Source organism: Panulirus ornatus, chromosome 22 (genome assembly GCF_036320965.1).
Source record: "Panulirus ornatus isolate Po-2019 chromosome 22, ASM3632096v1, whole genome shotgun sequence".
Lineage (NCBI taxonomy): Eukaryota > Metazoa > Arthropoda > Malacostraca > Decapoda > Palinuridae > Panulirus > Panulirus ornatus.
In genome coordinates, this window is record NC_092245.1 from 2,938,234 (window position 1) to 2,961,511 (window position 23,278).

Genomic DNA, 23,278 nt, shown 5'->3' on the forward strand with positions numbered 1-23,278 from the left:
AAAAATCAACCCATTCTTTTAGCTAATAAACTTTACTTCCATGCATTAAAATCTGTATTGTATATTCTATAATAAATAGTTTATCTACTATAAAGCATTTTGTTAATTTTGTGCATTTGTCACTTATTACTGTAACATGAACTGAGACAACTGATATGCTGCAATCACCTAACTGATTTCGAAGCATTGCCAGTTAATCCATACAATGTTTAGTCTATACACAACCAAATAGATAATCCTGCTCTTTCTTGCTATCATTTCAGATATGCAAAAAAAACAATGACATCATGAAAGAAAAGAATACACTATTAGTGATGGAAAAAAAATCAATGCTGAGAAAAAAGACAATAGAAATGAAACACTGAAAATATATGTGTCAAGGAAAAGACAGCAACTGAACTAAGCTAGATGCAGGCTTGAGTGGTTTGAATTTTGGGTTTGACCAAAGCCCATACCTTGACCATTCAACATTTGTACCAGTGAACCACCTCTATGCAGGGTGAATTATGGGTTACAAAAAATACAGATGGGTGATTATTGGTGCATATGCACCTGGGCATGAGAAGAAAGATCATGAGAGGCAAGTGTTTTGGGAGCAGCTGAATGAGTGTGTTAGTGGTTTTCATGCACGCGACCAGGTTATAGTGATGGGTGATTTGAATGCAAAGGTGAGTAATGTGGCAGTTGAGGGAATAATTGGTATACATGGGGTGTTCAGTGTTGTAAATGGAAATGGTGAAGAGCTTGTAGATTTCTGTGCTGAAAAAGGACTGGTGATTGGGAATACCTGGTTTAAAAAGCGAGATATACATAAGTATACGTATGTAAGTAGGAGAGATGGCCAGAGAGCGTTATTGGATTACGTGTTAATTGACAGGCGCGCGAAAGAGAGACTTTTGGATGTAAATGTTTTGAGAAGTGCAACTGGAGGGATGTCTGATCATCATCTTGTGGAGGCTAAGGTGAAGATTTGTATGGGTTTTCAGAAAAGAAGAGTGAATGTTGGGGTGAAGAGGGTGGTGAGAGTAAGTGAGCTTGGGAAGGAGACCTGTGTGAGGAAGTACTAGGAGAGACTGAGTACAGAATGGAAAAAGGTGAGAACAATGGAAGTAAGGGGAGTGGGGGAGGAATGGGATGTATTTAGGGAAGCAGTGATGGATTGTGCAAAAGATGCTTGTGGCATGAGAAGCATGGGAGGTGGGTTGATTAGAAAGGGTAGTGAGTGGTGGGATGAAGAAGTAAGATTATTAGTGAAAGAGAAGAGAGAGGCATTTGGACAATTTTTGCAGGGAAAAAATGCAATTGAGTGGGAGATGTAAAAGAAAGACAGGAGGTCAAGAGAAAGGTGCAAGAGGTGAAAATGAGAGCAAATGAGAGTTGGGGTGAGAGTATCATTAAGTTTTAGGGAGAATAAAAAGATGTTCTGGAAGGAGGTAAATAAAGTGCGTAAGACAAGGGAGCAAATGGGAACTTCAGTGAAGGGCGCTAATGGGGAGGAGATAACAAGTAGTGGTGATGTGAGAAGGAGATGGAGTGAGTATTTTGAAGGTTTGCTGAATGTGTTTGATGATAGAGTGGCAGATATAGGGTGTCTTGGTCGAGGTGGTGTGCAAAGTGAAAGGGTTGGGGAAAATGAGTTGGTAAACAGAGAAGAGGTAGTAAAAGCTTTGCGGAAGATGAAAGCCGGCAAGGCAGCAGGTTTGGATGGTATTGCAGTGGAATTTATTAAAAAAGGGGGTGACTGTATTGTTGACTGGTTGGTAAGGTTATTTAATGTATGTATGACTCATGGTGAGGTGCCTGGGGATTGGCGGAATGCGTGCATAGTGCCATTGTACAAAGGCAAAGGGGATAAGAGTGAGTGCTCAAATTACAGAGGTATAAGTTTGTTGAGTATTCCTGGTAAATTATATGGGAGGGTATTGATTGAGAAGGTGAAGGCATGTACAGAGCATCAGATTGGGGAAGAGCAGTGTGGTTTCAGAAGTGGTAGAGGATGTGTGGATCAGGTGTTTGCTTTGAAGAATGTATGTGAGAAATACTTAGAAAAGCAAATGGATTTGTATGTAGCATTTATGGATCTGGAGAAGGCATATGATAGAGTTGATAGAGATGCTCTGTGAAAGAAGAATATATGGTGTGGGTGGCAAGTTGTTAGAAGCAGTAAAAAGTTTTTATCGAGGATGTAAGGCATGTGTACGTGTAGGAAGAGAGGAAAGTGATTGGTTCTCAGTGAATGTAGGTTTGCGGCAGGGGTGTGTGATGTCTCCATGGTTGTTTAATTTGTTTATGGATGGGGTTGTTAGGGAGGTGAATGCAAGAGTTTTGGAAAGAGGGGCAAGAATGAAGTCTGTTGTGGATGAGAGAGCTTGGGAAGTGAGTCAGTTGTTGTTCGCTGATGATACAGCGCTGGTGGCTGATTCCTGTGAGAAACTGCAGAAGCTGGTGACTGAGTTTGGTAAAGTGTGTGAAAGAAGAAAGTTAAGAGTAAATGTGAATAAGAGCAAAGGTTATTAGGTACAGTAGGGTTGAGGGTCAAGTCAATTGGGAGGTAAGTTTGAATGGAGAAAAACTGGAGGAAGTAAAGTGTTTTAGATATCTGGGAGTGGATCTGGCAGCGGATGGAACCATGGAAGCTGAAGTGGATCATAGAGTGGGAGAGGGGGCGAAAATTCTGGGGGCCTTGAAGAATGTGTGGAAGTCGAGAACATTATCTCGGAAAGCAAAAATGGGTATGTTTGAAGGAATAGTGGTTCCAACAATGTTGTATGGTTGCGAGGCGTGGGCTATGGATAGAGTTGTGCACAGGAGGGTGGATGTGCTGGAAATGAGATGTTTGAGGACAATGAGTGGTGTGAGGTGGTTTGATCGAGTAAGTAATGTAAGGGTAAGAGAGATGTGTGGAAATAAAAAGAGCATGGTTGAGAGAGCAGAAGAGGATGTTTTGAAATGGTTTGGGCACATGGAGAGAATGAGTGAGGAAAGATTGACCAAGATGATATATGTGTCGGAGGTGGAGGGAATGAGGAGAAGTGGGAGACCAAATTGGAGGTGGAAAGATGGAGTGAAAAAGATTTTGAGTGATCGGGGCCTGAACATGCAGGAGGGTGAAAGGCGGGCAAGGAACAGAGTAAATTGGATCGATGTGGTATACCGGGGTTGACGTGCTGTCAGTGGATTGAATCAGGGCATGCGAAGCATCTGGGGTAAACAATGGAAAGCTGTGTAGGGCCTGGATGTGGAAAGGGAGCTGTGGTTTCGGGCATTATTGCACGACAGCTAGAGTCTGAGTGTGAACGAATGAGGCCTTTGTTGTCTTTTCCTAGTGCTACCCCACACACATGAGGGGGGGAGGGGGATGGTATTCCATGTGTGGCGAGGTGGCGATGGGAATGAATAAAGGCAGACAGTGTAAATTGTGTGCATGGGTATATATGTATGTGTCTGTGTGTGTATATATATGTGTACATTGAGATGTTTAGGTATGTATATTTGTGTGTGTGGACGTGTGTGTATATACATGTGTATGGGGGTGGGTTTGGCCATTTCTTTCGTCTGTTTCCTTGCGCTACCTCGCAAACGCGGGAGACAGCGACAAAGCAAAATAATAATAAAAAATACAGTACAAGATCAAATCCAAGCAAGATGAGCCCATGCAAGGCAAGGGATAGAGGTCATATAATTCTGTATGGCCTTATGATATCTTGGTAAAACCCATCCTAATTAGAAATACAAAGTAACTCATAAGATTCTATCATATACATATGAATATTGCAAAAAAATTATGAAAAATTGAGTTTCTCACCGGGAATCATTTTCAGCATGGATGATGGTACGTTCCTTGTAGTAAATCTCTTCCTCCTCCTGGTCACAGAGCAGCAGGACTACAGCTCCAAATAGGAAGATGGCTGCACCCCATCCTACACCATATGCCCAACCAAACTCCCAAAGAGTACGATTTCCTGCAATGAAATATCTATGCTGCAAGTAAAGCCATAAACCACAGAAATAACATGATTACACAAAAATTTCATTTATCTATCTATATAGCTGTCTATCTATTGATCTATCAATATTCTATTTATTTCCACTGTGCTGCCATTTCCCACATTTAGAGGAATTTGACTTAGAGTCATTCTAAAAAATTTCAGACTCACACAGTAACATATGAAAGAAATATCATCATGACACAATTCAAAGAATGAGCTGCTCAAGAGGTAAATGACCTCAGAGCTCTTTTGACTAAAAAAGAGAGGTTGTAATAAATCCTTGATGACCCATCATACGAGGGCCCAAGGATGTCTTCTACTATGTCTATGCTAAGACAGTCCTTTACATATCTTATCAAAGACATAAATGCATTTACTATAGCTTGTGGTCATTCTAGAACATAGGAATTTCTTGCTGTTGTCATGTGTGATTTTATTTGATAACCACATAAATTCGTAAGATACTGATCAATCAACAACACAGGATTTTTTTCTTGTCATGTGTCACTTATGTGATGAATAACTTGATATGTAAGCTACTATTTGCTTTAGAATATAGGAGTGTGTTCAAGTTTGCCATCATTTCCTTAGGTGCCCTGTGTATACTAATGTGATAACTAAACTAGGTTGTGGTGATACCCTTGGATCAGAGCAACACAACAGATTGGAATGCATTGGGAGAATCTAACAGTTTATTGTAAAATATTTGCCCATTTCGGCAAAGTCATACTACTGCATACACTGTATGTGTAAATAATTACAATGTGCATCTGAGGTACAGCTGGATCTTAATGCTCATATAAAAGTGTGTAGAATATGAAACACTAACAAATCAAATTTACATTTTTTCACCACTATATATTGTCTCCTGTTGATGAATTCAGAATCATTATAGCCTGTTAATTTTGAAATGAATACTGTCCAACATGTGGTTAATAGTTTGTGGCCAAAATTCACAAAGTTGAGATAGTCTTTCTTCTAATCTAAGAGAGTTGCACCATCGACAGCAAGGAATACTTCAAGAAAATTATTACTACTATGGCAGATTTTTCAGAAGGGCCTACCTCCATGCATAAAGAGTAACAATAGATGAGAGAAAGTTCATCAGGAATATTTCAATTCATATTCTTTTACCAAAAAGGGCTTCTAGAAGCATATTACATTGAGGCAAAAATGGCTTGTTGCTTTTGAGTAAGGGAGAAGGAAGGTCTAACCCGGGGCATTGCCATACTACTATGTTAAAAGGTGCCTGTTTGAGAAGCTTTGGCACCATGCATAAGTGCTCATGAAGTAACAATGACATCGCATTTTCCCTTTCCTATGGAATGGTAATACTTAGTAGAAAATTATGAGTTTCAACAAAGTTCTCTGACAATGCAAACATTGCTGCACAGTGCAGTTGTTACAATATTTTGTGATGCCTTAAGGAAAAGTGATATCTTTGAACAAACTTTACAGGAGCAGGGGTGTCACATTGGATAGAAAGTTTTGAATGTACAGATGCATGGGTAGCAACTTGAGTTCTGCGACCACGTTGAAATAGTGTGCATATTAGTGCAAGACATCAGATACTTATGATTGTACTTGTGGTAATATCCTGTCTTTCTACACACAACTGAGGCATAAATGAGAGGTCGCCATTTGTCCCACGAAGGATGTATAATAACATTTTCTTATTGGTATGACCAGTCGATTCAATATGACTTCTGATACACACAGTATATTAATATTAATAAAGAAAAAAATTGTTAATGCACAACTGTTTCCAGAGTTCTAAATAAATTTTTGTAAGTATGTGATATAGAAAAAATTACAATAATCAAATTACTATACTTAAAGTAATGCTACACCTTTAAACAGTAAAACCTAATGATTTATATATTTCATATATTTTGCTTTGTCACTGTCTCCCGCGTTAGCGAGGTAGTGCAAGGAAACAGACGAAAAATGGCTCAACCCGCCCACATACACATGTATATACATAAACGTCCACACACGCAAATATACATACCTACACATCTCAACGTATACATATATATACACACACAGACATATACATATATACACATGTACATAACTCATACTGTCTGCCTTTATTCATTCCCATCGCCACACATGAAATAGCAACCCCATCCCCCCCCTCATGTGTGCGAGGTAGCGCTAGGAAAAGACAACAAAGGCCACATTCGTTCACACTCATTCTCTACCTGTCATTTAATAATGCATCGAAACCACAGCTCCCTTTCCATATCCAGGCCCCACAGAGCTTTCCATGGTTTACCCCAGACGCTTCGCATGCCCTGGTTCAATCCATTGACAGCACGTCGATCCTGGTATACCACATCGTTCCAATTAACTCTATTCCTTGCACGCCTTTCACCCTCCTGCAAGTTCAGGCCCCAATCACTCATAATCTTTTTCACTCCATCTTTCCACCTCCAATTAGGTCTCCCACTTCTCCTTCTTCCCTCCACCTCTGCCACATATATCCTCTTTGTCAATCTTTCCTCACTCATTCTCTCCATGTGACCAAACCATTTCAAAACACCCTCTTCTGCTCTCTCAACCACACTCCACTCTTTTTATTACCACACTACTATTACTTACTCGATCAAACCACCTCACACCACATACTGTCCTCAAACATCTCATTTCCAGCACATCCACCCTCCTGTGCACAACTCTATCCATAGCCCACGCCTCGCAACCATACAACATTGTTGGAACCACTATTCCTTTAAACATACCTATTTTTGCTTTCCGAGATAATGTTCTCGACTTCCACACATTCTTCAAGGTTCCCAGAATTTTCGCCCCCTCCCCCACCCTATGATTCACTTCCGCTTCCATGGTTCCATCCGCTGCCAGATCCACTCCCAGATATCTAAAACACTTCACTTCCTCCAGTTTTTCTCCATTCAAACTTACCTCCCAATTGACTTGACCCTCAACCCTACTGTACCTAATAACCTTGCTCATATTCACATTTACTCTCAACTTTCTTCTTTCACACACTTTACCAAACTCAGTCACCAGCTTCTGCAGTTTCTCACATGAATCAGCCACTAGCGCTGTATCATCAGCGAACAACAACTGACCCACTTCCCAAGCTCTCTCATCCACAACAGACTGCATACTTGCCCCTCTTTCCAAAGCTCTTGCATTCACTTGCCTAACAACCCCATCCATAAACAAATTAAACAACCATGGAGACATCACACACCCCTGCCGCAAACCTACATTCACTGAGAACTAATCACTTTCCTCTCTTCCTACACGTACACATGCCTTACATCCTCGATAAAAACTTTTCACTGCTTCTAACAACTTGCCTCCCACACCATATATTCTTAAAACCTTCCACAGAGCATCTCTATCAATTCTATCATATGCCTTCTCCAGATCTATAAATGCTACTTACAAATTATTTATTTTTTTACTTATTTATTTTGCTTTGTCGCTGTCTCCCGCGTTTGCGAGGTAGCGCAAGGAAACAGACGAAAGAAATGGCCCAACCCACCCACATACACAATGTATATACATACATGTCCACACACACAAATATACATACTTATACATCTCAATGTACACATATATATACACACACAGACACATACATATATACCCACCATTCACACAATTCACACTGTCTGCCTTTATTCATTCCCATCGCTACCTCGCCACACATGGAATACCATCCCCCTCCCCCCTCATGTGTGCGAGGTAGCACTAGGAAAGGACAACAAAGGCCCCATTCGTTCACACTCAGTCTCTAGCTGTCATGCAATAATGCCTGAAAGAACAGCTCCCTTTCCACATCCAGGCCCCACACAACTTTCCATGGTTTACCCGATGCTTCACATGCCCTGATTCAAATCCACTGACAGCACGTCAACCCCGGTATACCACACTGATCCAATTCACTCTATTCCTTGCCCTCCTTTCACCCTCCTGCATGTTCAGGCCCCGATCACACAAAATCTTTTTCACTCCATCTTTCCACCTCCAATTTGGTCTCCCACTTCTCGTTCCCTCCACCTCCGACACATATATCCTCTTGGTCAATCTTTCCTCACTCATTCTCTCCATGTGCCCAAACCATTTCAAAACACCCTCTTCTGCTCTCTCAACCACGCTCTTTTTATTTCCACACATCTCTCTTACCCTTACATTACTTACTCGATCAAACCACCTCACACCACACATTGTCCTCAAACATCTCATTTCCAGCACATCCACCCTCCTGCGCACAACTCTATCCATAGCCCACGCCTCGCAACCATACAACATTGTTGGAACCACTATTCCTTCAAACATACCCATTTTTGCTTTCCGAGATAATGTTCTCGACTTCCACACATTCTTCAAGGCTCCCAGGATTTTCGCCCCCTCCCCCACCCTATGATTCACTTCCGCTTCCATGGTTCCATCCGCTGCCAGATCCACTCCCAGATATCTAAAACTTACAAATTATACCTTTATAAAAAAAAGGGGGGACAGACAAGATGAGAAAGCATCTCAGCATAATCTCTTCAGTCGTATGGACTATATCAAATCATCAAATTAGTGAATATTCTATTACTGAGTGGACAAAAATTATGTAAAATTCAGGTTATGCTTAAAACTTTAAGTAATTTTCATGGAAACTATAGATCATATTGGTAATCTTTATATGCATATAAAAGCAGTAATATGCATGTTCTACATTGACAAATTTTGCATCAAAATCATTCTTTGAACTGTTACTTGTAACAAAAGCCATTTGAAGCACTACATCACATGCACATTTAAATATAAAGATGTGCTCTAACCAGAAGCATTCACATCTTACTATGCTACAATGTTTTACAGCCACATCATTAGCTCTTTAAAGGCAGTGAGAATGGAAGAAAACTTCATCCATACTACTTTCAATCCTTCCGAGTTAAATTTCCAGCCCCTTACTTTTACTGACATTTCCATATTAATGATGGGATTTACTGCTTGCACCCAAACATCTGCCTGCAAACTTACCCAGATGAAATGAAGTTCCAGAACATCCTTTGTTGGCAGCAGCAAGTCTATATCTTTCCTGGCTTTTATGAATGCATGATAATGACTATGGGAGGATAGGAAATTATGGCTTAGTCCAAGACTTTAGTAGGTAGTAGTTGGCAGGAAGCCAACACTCAAGTAGGTATATTCCCAATACTAGCTGCCAGGGAATAGTGAGGGTTAGTGACGGCTGCATAGTGGGCCAGTGCTTCAGTGGTTGTCGAGCTGCACTCCTGTGACCCAATTGGCTGTCTTTTCTTTCTACCTCACCAACACATGGACTACAAGCATTGTGTCCACAAATATATAATCTCTATTTGTCACACATAACACTTGAGAAGACAACTAACACACCTCATTTTTTGAATGCATAATAATGACCATGGAAGGATAGGAAATTATGGCTGAGTCCATGACTTTAGTAGGTAGTAGTTGGCAGGAGGCCAACACCTAGGGAGGTACATTCCCTATACTAGCTGCCTGGGAATAGTGAGGGTTAGTGACGGCTGCATAGCGAGCCAGTGCTTCAGTGGTTGTCAAGTTGCAATCCTGTGACCCAGGTGGCTGTCTTTTCTTTCTACCTCACCAACACATGGACTACAAGCATTGTGTCCACAAATATACAATCTCTATTTGTCACACATAACACTTGACAAGACAACTCACACACCTCATTTTCTGTCACTAGATTTTTAAGTACTAGCCCTGCCTTTTAGCAAAATGGTGGGAGCAACGGACAGAAGCAGTAGGTATGAACATTCAGGCAGGCATATTAGGTAGAAGCATCAGGAAGAAGCAGTGGGTAGGAACATTAGGCAGGAGCATGAGGTAGAAGTAGTAGGTTGGAACAATATGTAGACACAATAGGTAGAAATAGCCAGTAAAAATAATAGGTAGGAGCCTCTGTAAACACTGCACTAAAGTTGCCTTCTGCCAGCGGCCTGTTAAGGGTGGTGCACTAACGACTAAGAAGAGGCACAGAAATTCACTAGTTATGAGGACTCTATTGCTGTGGCCATCACCTTGATGGAGTTCCAGGAGGAAGCAGACATCAGAGATATAGATAGATATAGATAGAAACATATTAACACCATTCCTGTTGCATTTGCTTAGCCATAAGTGGACAAAATGCTTTCCCATGCTTCTATAACCACCATCTTTTTCTTCTATTTGCAGTAATTCAGATGATCCTGAAAACTTTTCCCAGGATGATTTTTTACAGATTCCAAAGAATGAAAATGTGTCACATCCAGTCAGAGTGCAAAATCCAAGGATGTTATGAAGTATGGCTCCCAACTACTTTGGAAGTGACTGAATGAACAGTAAACACTTTTTCTGCTTTGGAGAACCATATAGCATCCATACTTCCATCATCAAGTTTCCAAACTTGAGAAACACATCTGTATCTAAGTATTTTCCTATACAAAACCAGCTTTGGTATGCATTTTTATTCACATATTTATATATGAATGCCCTAGGACCCTTTTTAAAAACTGGCCCTGGTGTTACCTGGCTAAAGCCTCCTTTCTAGAGGCTTAAGGCTGTACTACTCCCAGTAGCACGGAAATGTTGCACTCCATTTGCATGAGAATTTCTTTAAAGAGAATGTGTTCTCAGTAATACAACCATGTCAAAGATGATTTTTCACTTGAAGTTCAACATCATGCACATGAAGCCCAAAAAAAACCAGTATGCACCTTTCATATGTCTAATCATGTGTATCTGTCTCTTCATGATTTGTTGCTAAGTGCACACTGTGCTTTATATTTGTTGGATCTTGCATTTTTTGGATCTAGATATCAATGTGCAAACACCTCAAGGCCATCTGGCGAGATATTTGCTGTATGAATGATTGTAACTGAAATAAATTCAGCCAGATGTGACTTGTTTTGTCCATGATTTACAATCAGGTAGTCTTGCACCATACACTTTCGTGACAATTTCCTTTGTAATGATAACAAAAAGCTTACCTGACAAGACAAACCTACACTTCAGAAAGGCTTTAGGCAAGTCTAACCATAAATATTCAAAGCACATGATATATAAATGCAAAAGCTACATATGGAAGAAATGTTGGATGCTAAATACCTGACTAACTATTGCAAAACTGTAAGTGTTGACCAAATACTGTAAAGTGCCTTAACCAAGCAGCTCAGAGTTTCATGCTGCTATGCTTTATTAGAGTTCATTCTCATACATGATAAAAGATTATTATCATTATTATCAATATCATTATTATCAATTATCATCATTATCATTATTGTTATTATTATTATTACTATTATTATTATTATTATTATTATTATTATTATTATTATCATTATTATTATTATTATTATTATGTTGGGGTGAAGAGGGTAAGTGAGCTTGGGAAGGAGACTTGTGTGAGGAAGTACCAGGAGAGACTGAGTACAGAATGGAAAAAGGTGAGAACAAAGGAGGTAAGGGGAGTGGGGGAGGAATGGGATGTATTTAGGGAAGCAGTGATGGCTTGTGCAAAAGATGCTTGTGGCATGAGAAGCGTGGGAGGTGGGCAAATTAGAAAGGGTAGTGAGTGGTGGGATGAAGAAGTAAGATTATTAGTGAAAGAGAAGAGAGAGGCATTTGGACGATTTCTGCAGGGAAAAAATGCAAATGAGTGGGAGATGTATAAAAGAAAGAGACAGGAGGTCAAGATAAAGGTGCAAGAGGTGAAAAAGAGGGCAAATGAGAGTTGGGGTGAGAGAGTATCATTAAATTTTAGGGAGAATAAAAAGATGTTCTGGAAGGAGGTAAATAAAGTGCGTAAGACAAGGGAGCAAATGGGAACTTCAGTGAAGGGCGCTAATGGGGAGGTGATAACAAGTAGTGGTGATGTGAGAGGGAGATGGAGTGAGTATTTTGAAGGTTTGTTGAATGTGTTTGATGATAGAGTGGCAGATATAGGGTGTTTTGGTCGAGGTGGTGTGCAAAGTGAGAGGGTTAGGGAAAATGATTTGGTAAACAGAGAAGAGGCAGTAAAAGCTTTGCGGAAGATGAAAGCCGGCAAGGCAGCAGGTTTGGAAGGTATTGCAGTGGAATCTATTAAAAAAGGGGGTGACTGTATTGTTGACTGGTTGGTAAGGTTATTTAATGTATGTATGATTCATGGTGAGGTGCCTGAGGATTGGCGGAATGCTTGCATAGTGCAATTGTATAAAGGCAAAGGGGATAAGAGTGAGTGCTCAAATTACAGAGGTATAAGTTTGTTGAGTATTCCTGGTAAATTATATGGAAGGGTATTGATTGAGAGGGTGAAGGCATGTACAGAGCATCAGATTGGGGAAGAGCAGTGTGGTTTCAGAAGTGGTAGAGGATGTGTGGATCAGGTGTTTGCTTTGAAGAATGTATGTGAGAAATACTTAGAAAAGCAAATGGATTTGTATGTAGCATTTATGGATCTGGAGAAGGTATATGATAGAGTTGATAGAGGTGCTCTGTGGAAGGTACTAAGAATATATGGTGTGGGAGGCAAGTTATTAGAAGCAGTGAAAAGTTTTTATTGAGGATGTAAGGCATGCGTACGTGAAGGAAGAGAGGAAAGTGATCGGTTCTCAGTGAATGTAGGTTTGCGGCAGGGGTGTGTGATGTCTCCATGGTTGTTTAATTTGTTTATGGATGGGGTTGTTAGGGAGGTGAATGCAAGAGTTTTGGAAAGAGGGGCAAGTATGCAGTCTGTTGGGATGAGAGAGCTTGGGAAGTGAGTCAGTTGTTGTTCGCTGATGATACAGCGCTGGTGGCTGATTCACGTGAGAAACTGCAAAAGCTGGTGACTGCGTTTGGTAAAGTGTGTGAAAGAAGAAAGTTAAGAGCAAGGTTATTAGGTACAGTAGGGTTGAGGGTCAAGTCAATTGGGAGGTGAGTTTGAATGGAGAAAAACTGGAGGAAGTAAAGTGTTTTAGATATCTGGGAGTGGATCTGGCAGCAGATGGAACCATGGAAGTGGAAGTGAATCATAGGGTGGGGGAGGGGGCGAAAATCCTTGGAGCCTTGAAGAATGTTTGGAAGTCGAGAACATTATCTTGGAGAGCAAAAATGGGTATGTTTGAAGGAATAGTGGTTCTAACAATGTTGTATGGTTGCGAGGTGTGGGCTATGGATAGAGTTGTGCACAGGAGGGTGGATGTGCTGGAAATGAGATGTATGAGGACAATATGTGGTGTGAGGTGGTTTGATCGAGTAAGTAATGTAAGGGTAAGAGAGATGTGTGGAAATAAGAAGAGCGTGGTTGAGAGAGCAGAAGAGGGTGTTTTGAAGTGGTTTGGGCACATGGAGAGAATGAGTGAGGAAAGATTGACCAAGAGGATATATGTGTCAGAGGTGGAGGGAATGAGGAGAAGTGGGAGACCAAATTGGAGGTAGAAAGATGGAGTGAAAAAGATTTTGAGTGATCGGGGCCTGAACATGCAGGAGGGTGAAAAGCGTGAAAGGAATAGAGTGAATTGGACCAATGTGGTATACCGGGGTCGACGTGCTGTCAATGGATTGAATCAGGGCATGTAGGGCGTCTGGGGTAAACCATGAAAAGTTGTGTGCGGCCTGGATGTGGAAAGGGAGCTGTGGTTTCGGGCATTATTGCATAACAGCTAGAGACTGAGTGTGAACGAATGGGGCCTTTGTTGTCTTTTCCTAGCGCTACCTCGCACACATGAGGGGGGAGGGGGATATTATTCCATGTGTGGCGAGGTGGCGATGGGAATGAATAAAGGCAGACAGTGTGAATTGTGTGCATGTGTATATATGTATATGTCTGTGTGTGTATGTGTGTACATTGAGATGTGTGGGTATGTATATTTGCGTGTGGGGACGCGTTTGTATATACATGTGTATGGGGGTGGGTTGGGCCATTTCTTTCGTCTGTTTCCTTGCGCTACCTCGAAAATGCGGGAGACAGCGACAAAGCAAAATAAATAAATAATAAATATTATTATCATTATCATTATCATTATATATCATTATTATTATACTTACTCGCTGTTTCCCATGTCAGCGAGGAAGCACCTGGACAAGACTAAAACAGGCCACATTAGTTCACACTCAGTCTATAGCTGTCATATGTACTGCACCGAAACCACATTCCCTATCTACATCCAGGCCCGAAAGACCTTTCCATGGGTTACCCTAGATGCTTCACATACCCTGGTTCAGTCTATTGACAGCACGTCAACCCCAGTATAATGCATCGTTCCAATTAACTCTATTCCTTGCATGTCTTCCACCCTCCAGTATGTTCAGGCCCCGATCACTCAAAATCTTTTTCACTCCATCCTTCCACCTCTAATTAAGTCCCCTGCTTCTCCTTGTTCCCTCCACCTCTGATACATATATCACCTTTGTCAATCTTTCCTCACTCATTCTCTCCATATACAGAAATAATATCACAGGCAAAGGTAGTAACAATATTATTATGCAAATGACATCCACCATATATTTCTTTATCTTTTACAGTTTCCCCTTACTTCCTTGTTTCTCATGTGTTCTGCTTCTCTTTTTCTAATCTCCTATCTTATCTAATGGAGTAACTCTTTTTCCCTTAATCATTCTTATTGTTTTGTGGTGTATACTCAAAAGTCTCCACCAAGGAGACTCAAATTCTGCCTGGAAAGTGGGTGACGGGAACACTACCACTAAGCCAACAAGTGCCAAGAGAACTAGTATGTTTCATTGTGATCAAAGCCTTGTTCATCCTGTTCTAGGCATCATGGGTCTCAGAAAGGCTAGTCCTGACACCCAGCAATCAAAAGCACTTTTCACTGAGCTCACTGGCACAGTGCTATGTACGAATTACAACAATTATGAAATTAGGGTGCATTACCATACACTTACTTCTAATATCTATCTATCTATCTATCTATCTATCTATATCTCTGACATCTGTTCCAACTGGAACCCTCAAGGGGGTGTTTGTGGCAATAGAGTCTCCACAGCTAGTGAACTCCACTGCTGCTTCTTAGCCGTTAGTGCAGTATTCCAACGAATACTTCTATCTAATGCTCCTACCTACTTCTATTAATGCTCCTTCCCACTATTTCTACCTAATATTTCTACCTATTGCTCCTTCCTATGTGTTCCTACCTACCTCTTCTATCTACTGCTCCTATAATCTTGCCAAAAGGCAGGGCTAGCTCATCACAGGAAAATCAAGATATGAAGAATGAGCTGTGTGAATTAAGTGTTACATATGACAAGGAGAGATTGTATGTCTGTGGTGAGAATGCCAGGAGTTCACGTGTGGGTGAGACAGACAGAAAAGACAGCTACCTGGGTCAGAGAAGTGCATTTTGACAACCACTGAAGTTTTGGCTCATTAAGCAGCTGTCACTAACCTTCCTCATACCCAGGTGGGTAGTACTGGTAATATACCTCCCAGGTCGTTGACTGCCTACCAACTACTACCTACTTCTCACAGTGTGAGGAGTCATGTAAATATTTCAAACATATCCAAAAGATAGAGAATTCTTCAGCAAATCTAATGAGCTTTCATGATGGATCTTCACCTCCTGGTTATATAAGTGTGGCATCATTCTATACATGTAATCTACCCTTGAGTACAAGAAATAGCATTTCCCATCCAGATACAGGAAAACTGATGGCTAATAATGATTCTAAATCTATGACTAAACTGAAAGAAACGTTACAAATCTGAAAAATTATTGTAATGTGATTCAAAATTTGAAATGCTGTATGACAGAATATTAAAGATACAATTCCGTTTACCTTCATCAAAACATGAAGCATATATCAAAACATCTCAAAGCATTCCTTTTCATAAGGTGGACTTACCGAGTTCCAGTTCCTGTGCAAAGAACACAGGGTATAAGATCAGGGCAACCAAGATCGCGATCACTGTAATAAAAATTTGGTAATTAATGCTGATATCCATGATAGTAAGACATATATTCAATGGTCACAATATGTTGTATCTAAAATTTAAGTGGTACCTTAATGTCTATTTTGTTCCTATTCATTATCATTTACCAAAGTTAAGTGCAGTAACAATTCAGCCTTGACAACATTTGCTACACAAGGACACAAGAGAAAGTAAAAAAAAATCATAGTTATGAAAGATATGAAAACTGGATAAGTAGTGAACCATGAAAATAAGTTTGATAAAACAGTTCTCAGTAGTGATGAATAAAAAAGGTATACAAGCAAGCTTTTAGTTAATGGGTTATTAGTAAAACAATGAAAGGCTACGACTTTGGGAGCAAGGAATATTGGAACTAGCCAGGGTAAAAAAAAATAATAACAATCAAGTGTAGAAGTATCATAAGACATGTATAGGCAATGTATGCTATATCCCAATCAACATGATATTGTCACCGATGGAAATGGTCTATTAAGAAGGAATCTTTCATGCTGTGATTACTAAAAGTCTGCTGTATAGATCAAACCAATGTAATCCAGTAAAAATCCCATATTCACCATGCATTCTTTCAAATCATGAATCAATGCAGCAGTTCATATATTCCGGCTACCTAATGAGAAATACTATATGATGCATTTAAAGACAGGAAGGAGAGGAAAATTTGGCACACAACAAATGCAGAAAAAAGGCTATATATATATATATATATATATATATATATATATATATATATATATATATATATATATATATATATATATATATATATATATTTTTTTTTTTTTTTTCATACTATTCGCCATTTCCCGCGATAGCGAGGTAGCGTTAAGAACAGAGGACTGGGCCTTTGAGGGAATACCCTCACCTGGCCCCCTTCTCTGTTCCTTCTTTTGGAAAAAAAAAAAAAAAAAAAAAAAAAAAAAAAACAAGAGGAGAGGATTTCCAGCCCCCCGCTCCCTTCCCTTTTAGTCGCCTTCTACGACACGCAGGGAATACGTGGGAAGTATTCTTTCTCCCCATCCCCAGGGATAATATATATATATATATATATATATATATATATATATATATATATATATATATATTTATTATTTTATTTTATTATACTTTGTCGCTGTCTCCCGCGTTTGCGAGGTAGCGCAAGGAAACAGACGAAAGAAATGGCCCAACCCACCCCCATACACATGTATATACATACGTCCACACACGCAAATATACATACCTACACAGCTTTCCATGGTTTACTCCAGACGCTTCACATGCCTTGATTCAATCCACTGACAGCACGTCAACCCCGGTATACCACATCGCTCCAATTCACTCTATTCCTTGCCCTCCTTTCACCCTCCTGCATGTTCAGGCCCCGATCACACAAAATCTTTTTCACTCCATCTTTCCACCTCCAATTTGGTCTCCCTCTTCTCCTCGTTCCCTCCACCTCCGACACATATATCCTCTTGGTCAATCTTTCCTCACTCATTCTCTCCATGTGCCCAAACCACTTCAAAACACCCTCTTCTGCTCTCTCAACCACGCTCTTTTTATTTCCACACATCTCTCTTACCCTTACGTTACTCACTCGATCAAACCACCTCACACCACACATTGTCCTTAAACATCTCATTTCCAGCATATATATATATATATATATATATATATATATATATATATATATATATATATATATATATATATATATATATTTTCTTTTTTTTTTCATACTATTCGCCATTTCCCGCATTAGCAAGGTAGCGTTAGGAACAGAGGACTGGGCCTTTGAGGGAATATCCTCAACTGGCCCCCTTCTCTGTTCCTTCTTTTCGAAAATTAAAAAAAAAACGAGAGGGGGAGATTTCCAGCCACCCGCTCCCTATATATATATATATATATATATATATCAAGGTTATTAGGTACAATAGGGTTGAGGGTCAAATCAATTGGGAGGTAAGTTTGAATGGAGATAAACTGGAGTAAGTAAAGTGTTTTAGATATCTGGGAGTGGATCTGGCAGCGGATGGAACCATGGAAGCGGGGGTGGATCATAGGGTGGGGTAGTGGGCGAAAATTCTGGGAGCCTTGAAGAATGTGTGGAAGTCGAGAACATTATCTCGGAAAGAAAAAATGGGTATGTTTGAAGGAATAGTGGTTCCAACAATGTTGTATGGTTGCGAGGCGTGGGCTATGAATAGAGTTGTGCGCAGGAGGATGGATGTGCTGGAGATGAGATGTTTGAGGGCAATGTGTGGTGTGAGGTGGTTTGATCGAGTAAGTAACGTAAGGGTAAGAGAGATGTGAGGAAATAAAAAGAGCGTGGTTGAGAGAGCAGAAGAGGGTGTTTTGAAATGCTTTGGGCACATGGAGAGAATGAGTGAGGAAAGATTGACCAAGAGGATATATGTGTCGGAGGTGGAGGGAACAAGGAAAAGTGGGAGACCAAATTTTAGGTGGAAAGATGGAGTGTGAAAAAGATTTTGTGTGATCAGGGCCTGAACATGCCGGAGGGTGAAAGGAGGGCAAGGAATAGAGTGAATTGGATCGATGTGGTATACCGCGGTTGACGTGCTGTCAGTGGATTGAATCAGGGCATGTGAAGAGTCTGGGGTAAACCATGGAAAGCTGTGTAGGTATGTATATTTGCGTGTGTGGACGTATGTATATACATGTGTATGGGGGTGGGTTGGGCCATTTCTTTTGTCTGTTTCCTTGCGCTACCTCGCAAACGCGGGAGACAGCGACAAAGCAAGAAAAAGAAAAAAAAAATATATATATATATATATATATATATATATATATATATAAATATATATATATATATATATATATATATATATATATATATATATATATATATATATATATATATATATATATATAAATGCAAGAGTTTTGGAAAGAGGGGCAAGTATGAAGTCTTTTGGGGATGAGAGAGCTTGGGAAGTGAGTCAGTTGTTGTTCGGTGATGATACAGCGCTGGTGGCTGATTCATGTGAGAAACTGCAGAAGCTGGTGACTGAGTTTGGTAAAGTGTGTGAAAGAAGAAAGTTAAGAGTAAATGTGAATAAGAGCAAGGTTATTAGGTACAGTAGGGTTGAGGGTCAAGTCAATTGGGAGGTGAGTTTGAATGGAGAAAAACTGGAGGAAGTGAAGTGTTTTAGATATCTGGGAGTGGATCTGGCAGCGGATAGAACCATGGAAGCGGAAGTGGATCATAGGGTGGGGGAGGGGGCGAAAATTCTGGGGGCCTTGAAGAATGTGTGGAAGTCGAGAACATTATCTCGGAAAGCAAAAATGGGTATGTTTGAAGGAATAGTGGTTCCAACAATGTTGTATGGTTGCGAGGCGTGGGCTATGGATAGAGTTGTGCGCAGGAGGATGGATGTGCTGGAAATGAGATGTTTGAGGACAATGTGTGGTGTGAGGTGGTTTGATCGAGTGAGTAACGTAAGGGTAAGAGAGATGTGTGGAAATAAAAAGAGCGTGGTTGAGAGAGCAGAAGAGGGTGTTTTGAAGTGGTTTGGGCACATGGAGAGAATGAGTGAGGAAAGATTGACCAAGAGGATATATGTGTCGGAGGTGGAGGGAACGAGGAGAAGAGGGACACCAAACTGGAGGTGGAAAGATGGAGTGAAAAAGATCTTGTGTGATCGGGGCCTGAACATGCAGGAGGGTGAAAGGAGGGCAAGGAATAGAGTGAATTGGAGCGATGTGGTATACTGGGGTTGACGTGCTGTCAGTGGATTGAATCAAGGCATGTGAAGCGTCTGGGGTAAACCATGGAAAGCTGTGTAGGTATGTATATTTGCGTATGTGGACGTATGTATGTACATGTGTGTGGGGGGGGTTGGGCCATTTCTTTCGTCTGTTTCCTTGCGCTACCTTGCAAACGCAGGAGACAGCGACAAAGTATAATAATAATATAAAAAATATATATATATATATATATGCGAGGTGATAACAAGTAGTGGTGATGTGAGAAGGAGATGGAGTGAGTATTTTGAAGGTTTGTTGAATATGTTTGATGATAGAGTGGCAGATATAGGGTGTTTTGGTCGAGGTGGTGTGCAAAGTGAGAGGGTTAGGGAAAATGATTTGGTAAACAGAGAAGAGGTAGTAAAAGCTTTGCGGAAGATGAAAGCCGGCAAGGCAGCAGGTTTGGATGGTATTGCAGTGGAATTTATTAAGAAAGGGGGTGACTGTATTGTTGACTGGTTGGTAAGGTTATTTAATGTATGTATGACTCATGGTGAGGTGCCTGAGGATTGGCGGTATGCGTGCATAGTGCCATTGTACAAAGGCAAAGGGGATAAGAGTGAGTGCTCAAACTACAGAGGTATAAGTTTGTTGAGTATTCCTGGTAAATTATATGGGAGGGTATTGATTGAGAGGGTGAAGGCATGTACAGAGCATCAGATTGGGGAAGAGCAGTGCGGTTTCAGAAGTGGTAGAGGATGTGTGGATCAGGTGTTTGCTTTGAAGAATGTATGTGAGAAATACTTAGAAAAGCAAATGGATTTGTATGTAGCATTTATGGATCTGGAGAAGGCATATGATAGAGTTGATAGAGATGCTCTGTGGAAGGTATTAAGAATATATGGTGTGGGAGGCAAGTTGTTAGAAGCAGTGAAAAGTTTTTATCGAGGATGTAAGGCATGTGTACGTGTAGGAAGAGAGGAAAGTGATTGGTTCTCAGTGAATGTAGGTTTGCGGCAGGGGTGTGTGATGTCTCCATGGTTGTTTAATTTGTTTATGGATGGGGTTGTTAGGGAGGTAAATGCAAGAGTCTTGGAAAGAGGGGCAAGTATGAAGTCTGTTGGGGATGAGAGAGCTTGGGAAGTGAGTCAGTTGTTGTTCGCTGATGATACAGCGCTGGTGGCTGATTCATGTGAGAAACTGCAGAAGCTGGTGACTGAGTTTGGTAAAGTGTGTGGAAGAAGAAAGTTAAGAGTAAATGTGAATAAGAGCAAGGTTATTAGGTACAGTAGGGTTGAGGGTCAAGTCAATTGGGAGGTGAGTTTGAATGGAGAAAAACTGGAGGAAGTGAAGTGTTTTAGATATCTGGGAGTGGATCTGTCAGCGGATGGAACCATGGAAGCGGAAGTGGATCATAGGGTGGGGGAGGGGGCGAAAATTTTGGGAGCCTTGAAAAATGTGTGGAAGTCGAGAACATTATCTAGGAAAGCAAAAATGGGTATGTTTGAAGGAATAGTGGTTCCAACAATGTTGTATGGTTGCGAGGCGTGGGCTATGGATAGAGTTGTGCGCAGGAGGATGGATGTGCTGGAAATGAGATGTTTGAGGACAATGTGTGGTGTGAGGTGGTTTGATCGAGTAAGTAACGTAAGGGTAAGAGAGATGTGTGGAAATAAAAAGAGCGTGGTTGAGAGAGCAGAAGAGGGTGTTTTGAAATGGTTTGGGCACATGGAGAGAATGAGTGAGGAAAGATTGACCAAGAGGATATATGTGTCGGAGGTGGAGGGAACGAGGAGAAGAGGGAGACCAAATTGGAGGTGGAAAGATGGAGTGAAAAAGATTTTGTGTGATCGGGGCCTGAACATGCAGGAGGGTGAAAGGAGGGCAAGGAATAGAGTGAATTGGAGCGATGTGGTATACAGGGGTTGACGTGCTGTCAGTGGATTGAATCAAGGCATGTGAAGCGTCTGGGGTAAACCATGGAAAGCTGTGTAGGTATGTATATTTGCGTGTGTGGACGTGTGTATGTACATGTGTATGGGGGGGGGGGGTTGGGCCATTTCTTTCGTCTGTTTCCTTGCGCTACCTCGCAAACGCGGGAGACAGGACAAAGTATAAAAAAAAAAAAAAAAAAAAAAAAAAAAATATATATATATATATATATATATATATATATATATATATATATATAGGGGAGAAAGAATACTTCCCATGTATTCCCTGCATGTCGTAGAAGGCGACTAAAAGGGAAGGGAGCGGGGGGCTGGAAATCCTCCCCTCTCGTTTTTTTTTTTTTTCTTAGTTTTCCAAAAGAAGGAACAGAGAAGAGGTCCAGGTGAGGATATTCCCTCAAAGGCCCAGTCCTCTGTTCTTGACGCTACCTCACTATCGCGGGAAATGGCGAATAGTATGAAAAAAAAAAAAAAAATATATATATATATATATATATTTTTCTTTTTCTTTATTTATTTTGCTTTGTCGCTGTCTCCCGCGTTTGCGAGGTAGCGCAAGGAAACAGACGAAAGAAATGGCCCAACCCACCCCCCATACACACGTATATACGCACACATCCACACATGCAAATATACATACCTATACATCTCAATGTACACATGTATATACACACACAGACACATACATATATACCAATGCACACAATTCACACTGTCTGCCTTTATTCATTCCCATCGCCACCTTGCCACACATGGAATACCATCCCCCTCCCCCCTCATGTGTGTGGGGTAGCACTAGGAAAAGACAACAAAGGCCTCATTTGTTCACACTGAGTCTCAAGCTGTCATGCAATAATGCCCGAAACCACAGCTCCCTTTCCACATCCAGGCCCCACACAGCTTTCCATGGTTTACTCCAGATGCTTCACATGCCCTAATTCAATCCACTGACAGTACGTCAATCCCGGTATACCACATCGATCCAATTCACTCTATTCCTTGCCCGCCTTTCACCCTCCTGCATGTTCAGGCCCCAATCACTCAAAATCTTTTTCACTGCCATCTTTCCACCTCCAATTTGGTCTCCCACTTCTCCTCGTTCCCTCCACCTCCGACACATATATCCTCTTGGTCAATCTTTCCTCACTCATTCTCTACATGTGCCCAAACCATTTCAAAACACCCTCTTCTGCTCTCTCAACCACGCTCTTTTTATTTCCACACATCTCTCTTACCCTTACATTTCTTACTCGATCAAACCACCTCACACCACACATTGTCCTCAAACATCTCATTTCCAGCACATCCACCCTCCTGCGCACAACTCTATCCATAGCCCACGCCTCGCAACCATACAAAATTGTTGGAACCACTATTCCTTCAAACATACCCATTTTTGCTTTCCGAGATAATTTTTTTTTTTTTTCTTTGTCACTGTCTCCCGCGTTTGCGAGGTAGTGCAAGGAAACAGACGAAAGAAATGGCCCAACCCACCCCCATACACATGTATATACATATGTCCATACATGCAAATATACATACCTACACAGCTTTCCATGGTTTACCCCAGACGCTTCACATGCCCTGATTCAATCCACTGACAGCAAGTCAACCCCGGTATACCACATCGATCCAATTCACTCTATTCCTTGCCCTCCTTTCACCCTCCTGCATGTTCAGGCCCCGATCACACAAAATATTTTTCACTCCAACTTTCCACCTCCAAT

The 23,278-nt window shown here is 40.9% G+C and overlaps 1 protein-coding gene across 1 annotated transcript in view; it reads right to left on the reverse strand.

Moving 5' to 3' along the window:
• LOC139756499 (uncharacterized) overlaps window positions 1–23,278 on the reverse strand; it is a 257,963-nt gene that overhangs the window by 38,322 nt on the left and 196,363 nt on the right. Inside the window, exons 4-5 of the mRNA XM_071675942.1 lie at window positions 15,825–15,887; window positions 3,806–3,962 (exon numbers count right to left, since the gene is read on the reverse strand). Coding sequence (XP_071532043.1) covers window positions 3,806–3,962; window positions 15,825–15,887 — 220 coding nt within the window. The remainder of the gene's footprint in view (window positions 1–3,805; window positions 3,963–15,824; window positions 15,888–23,278) is intronic.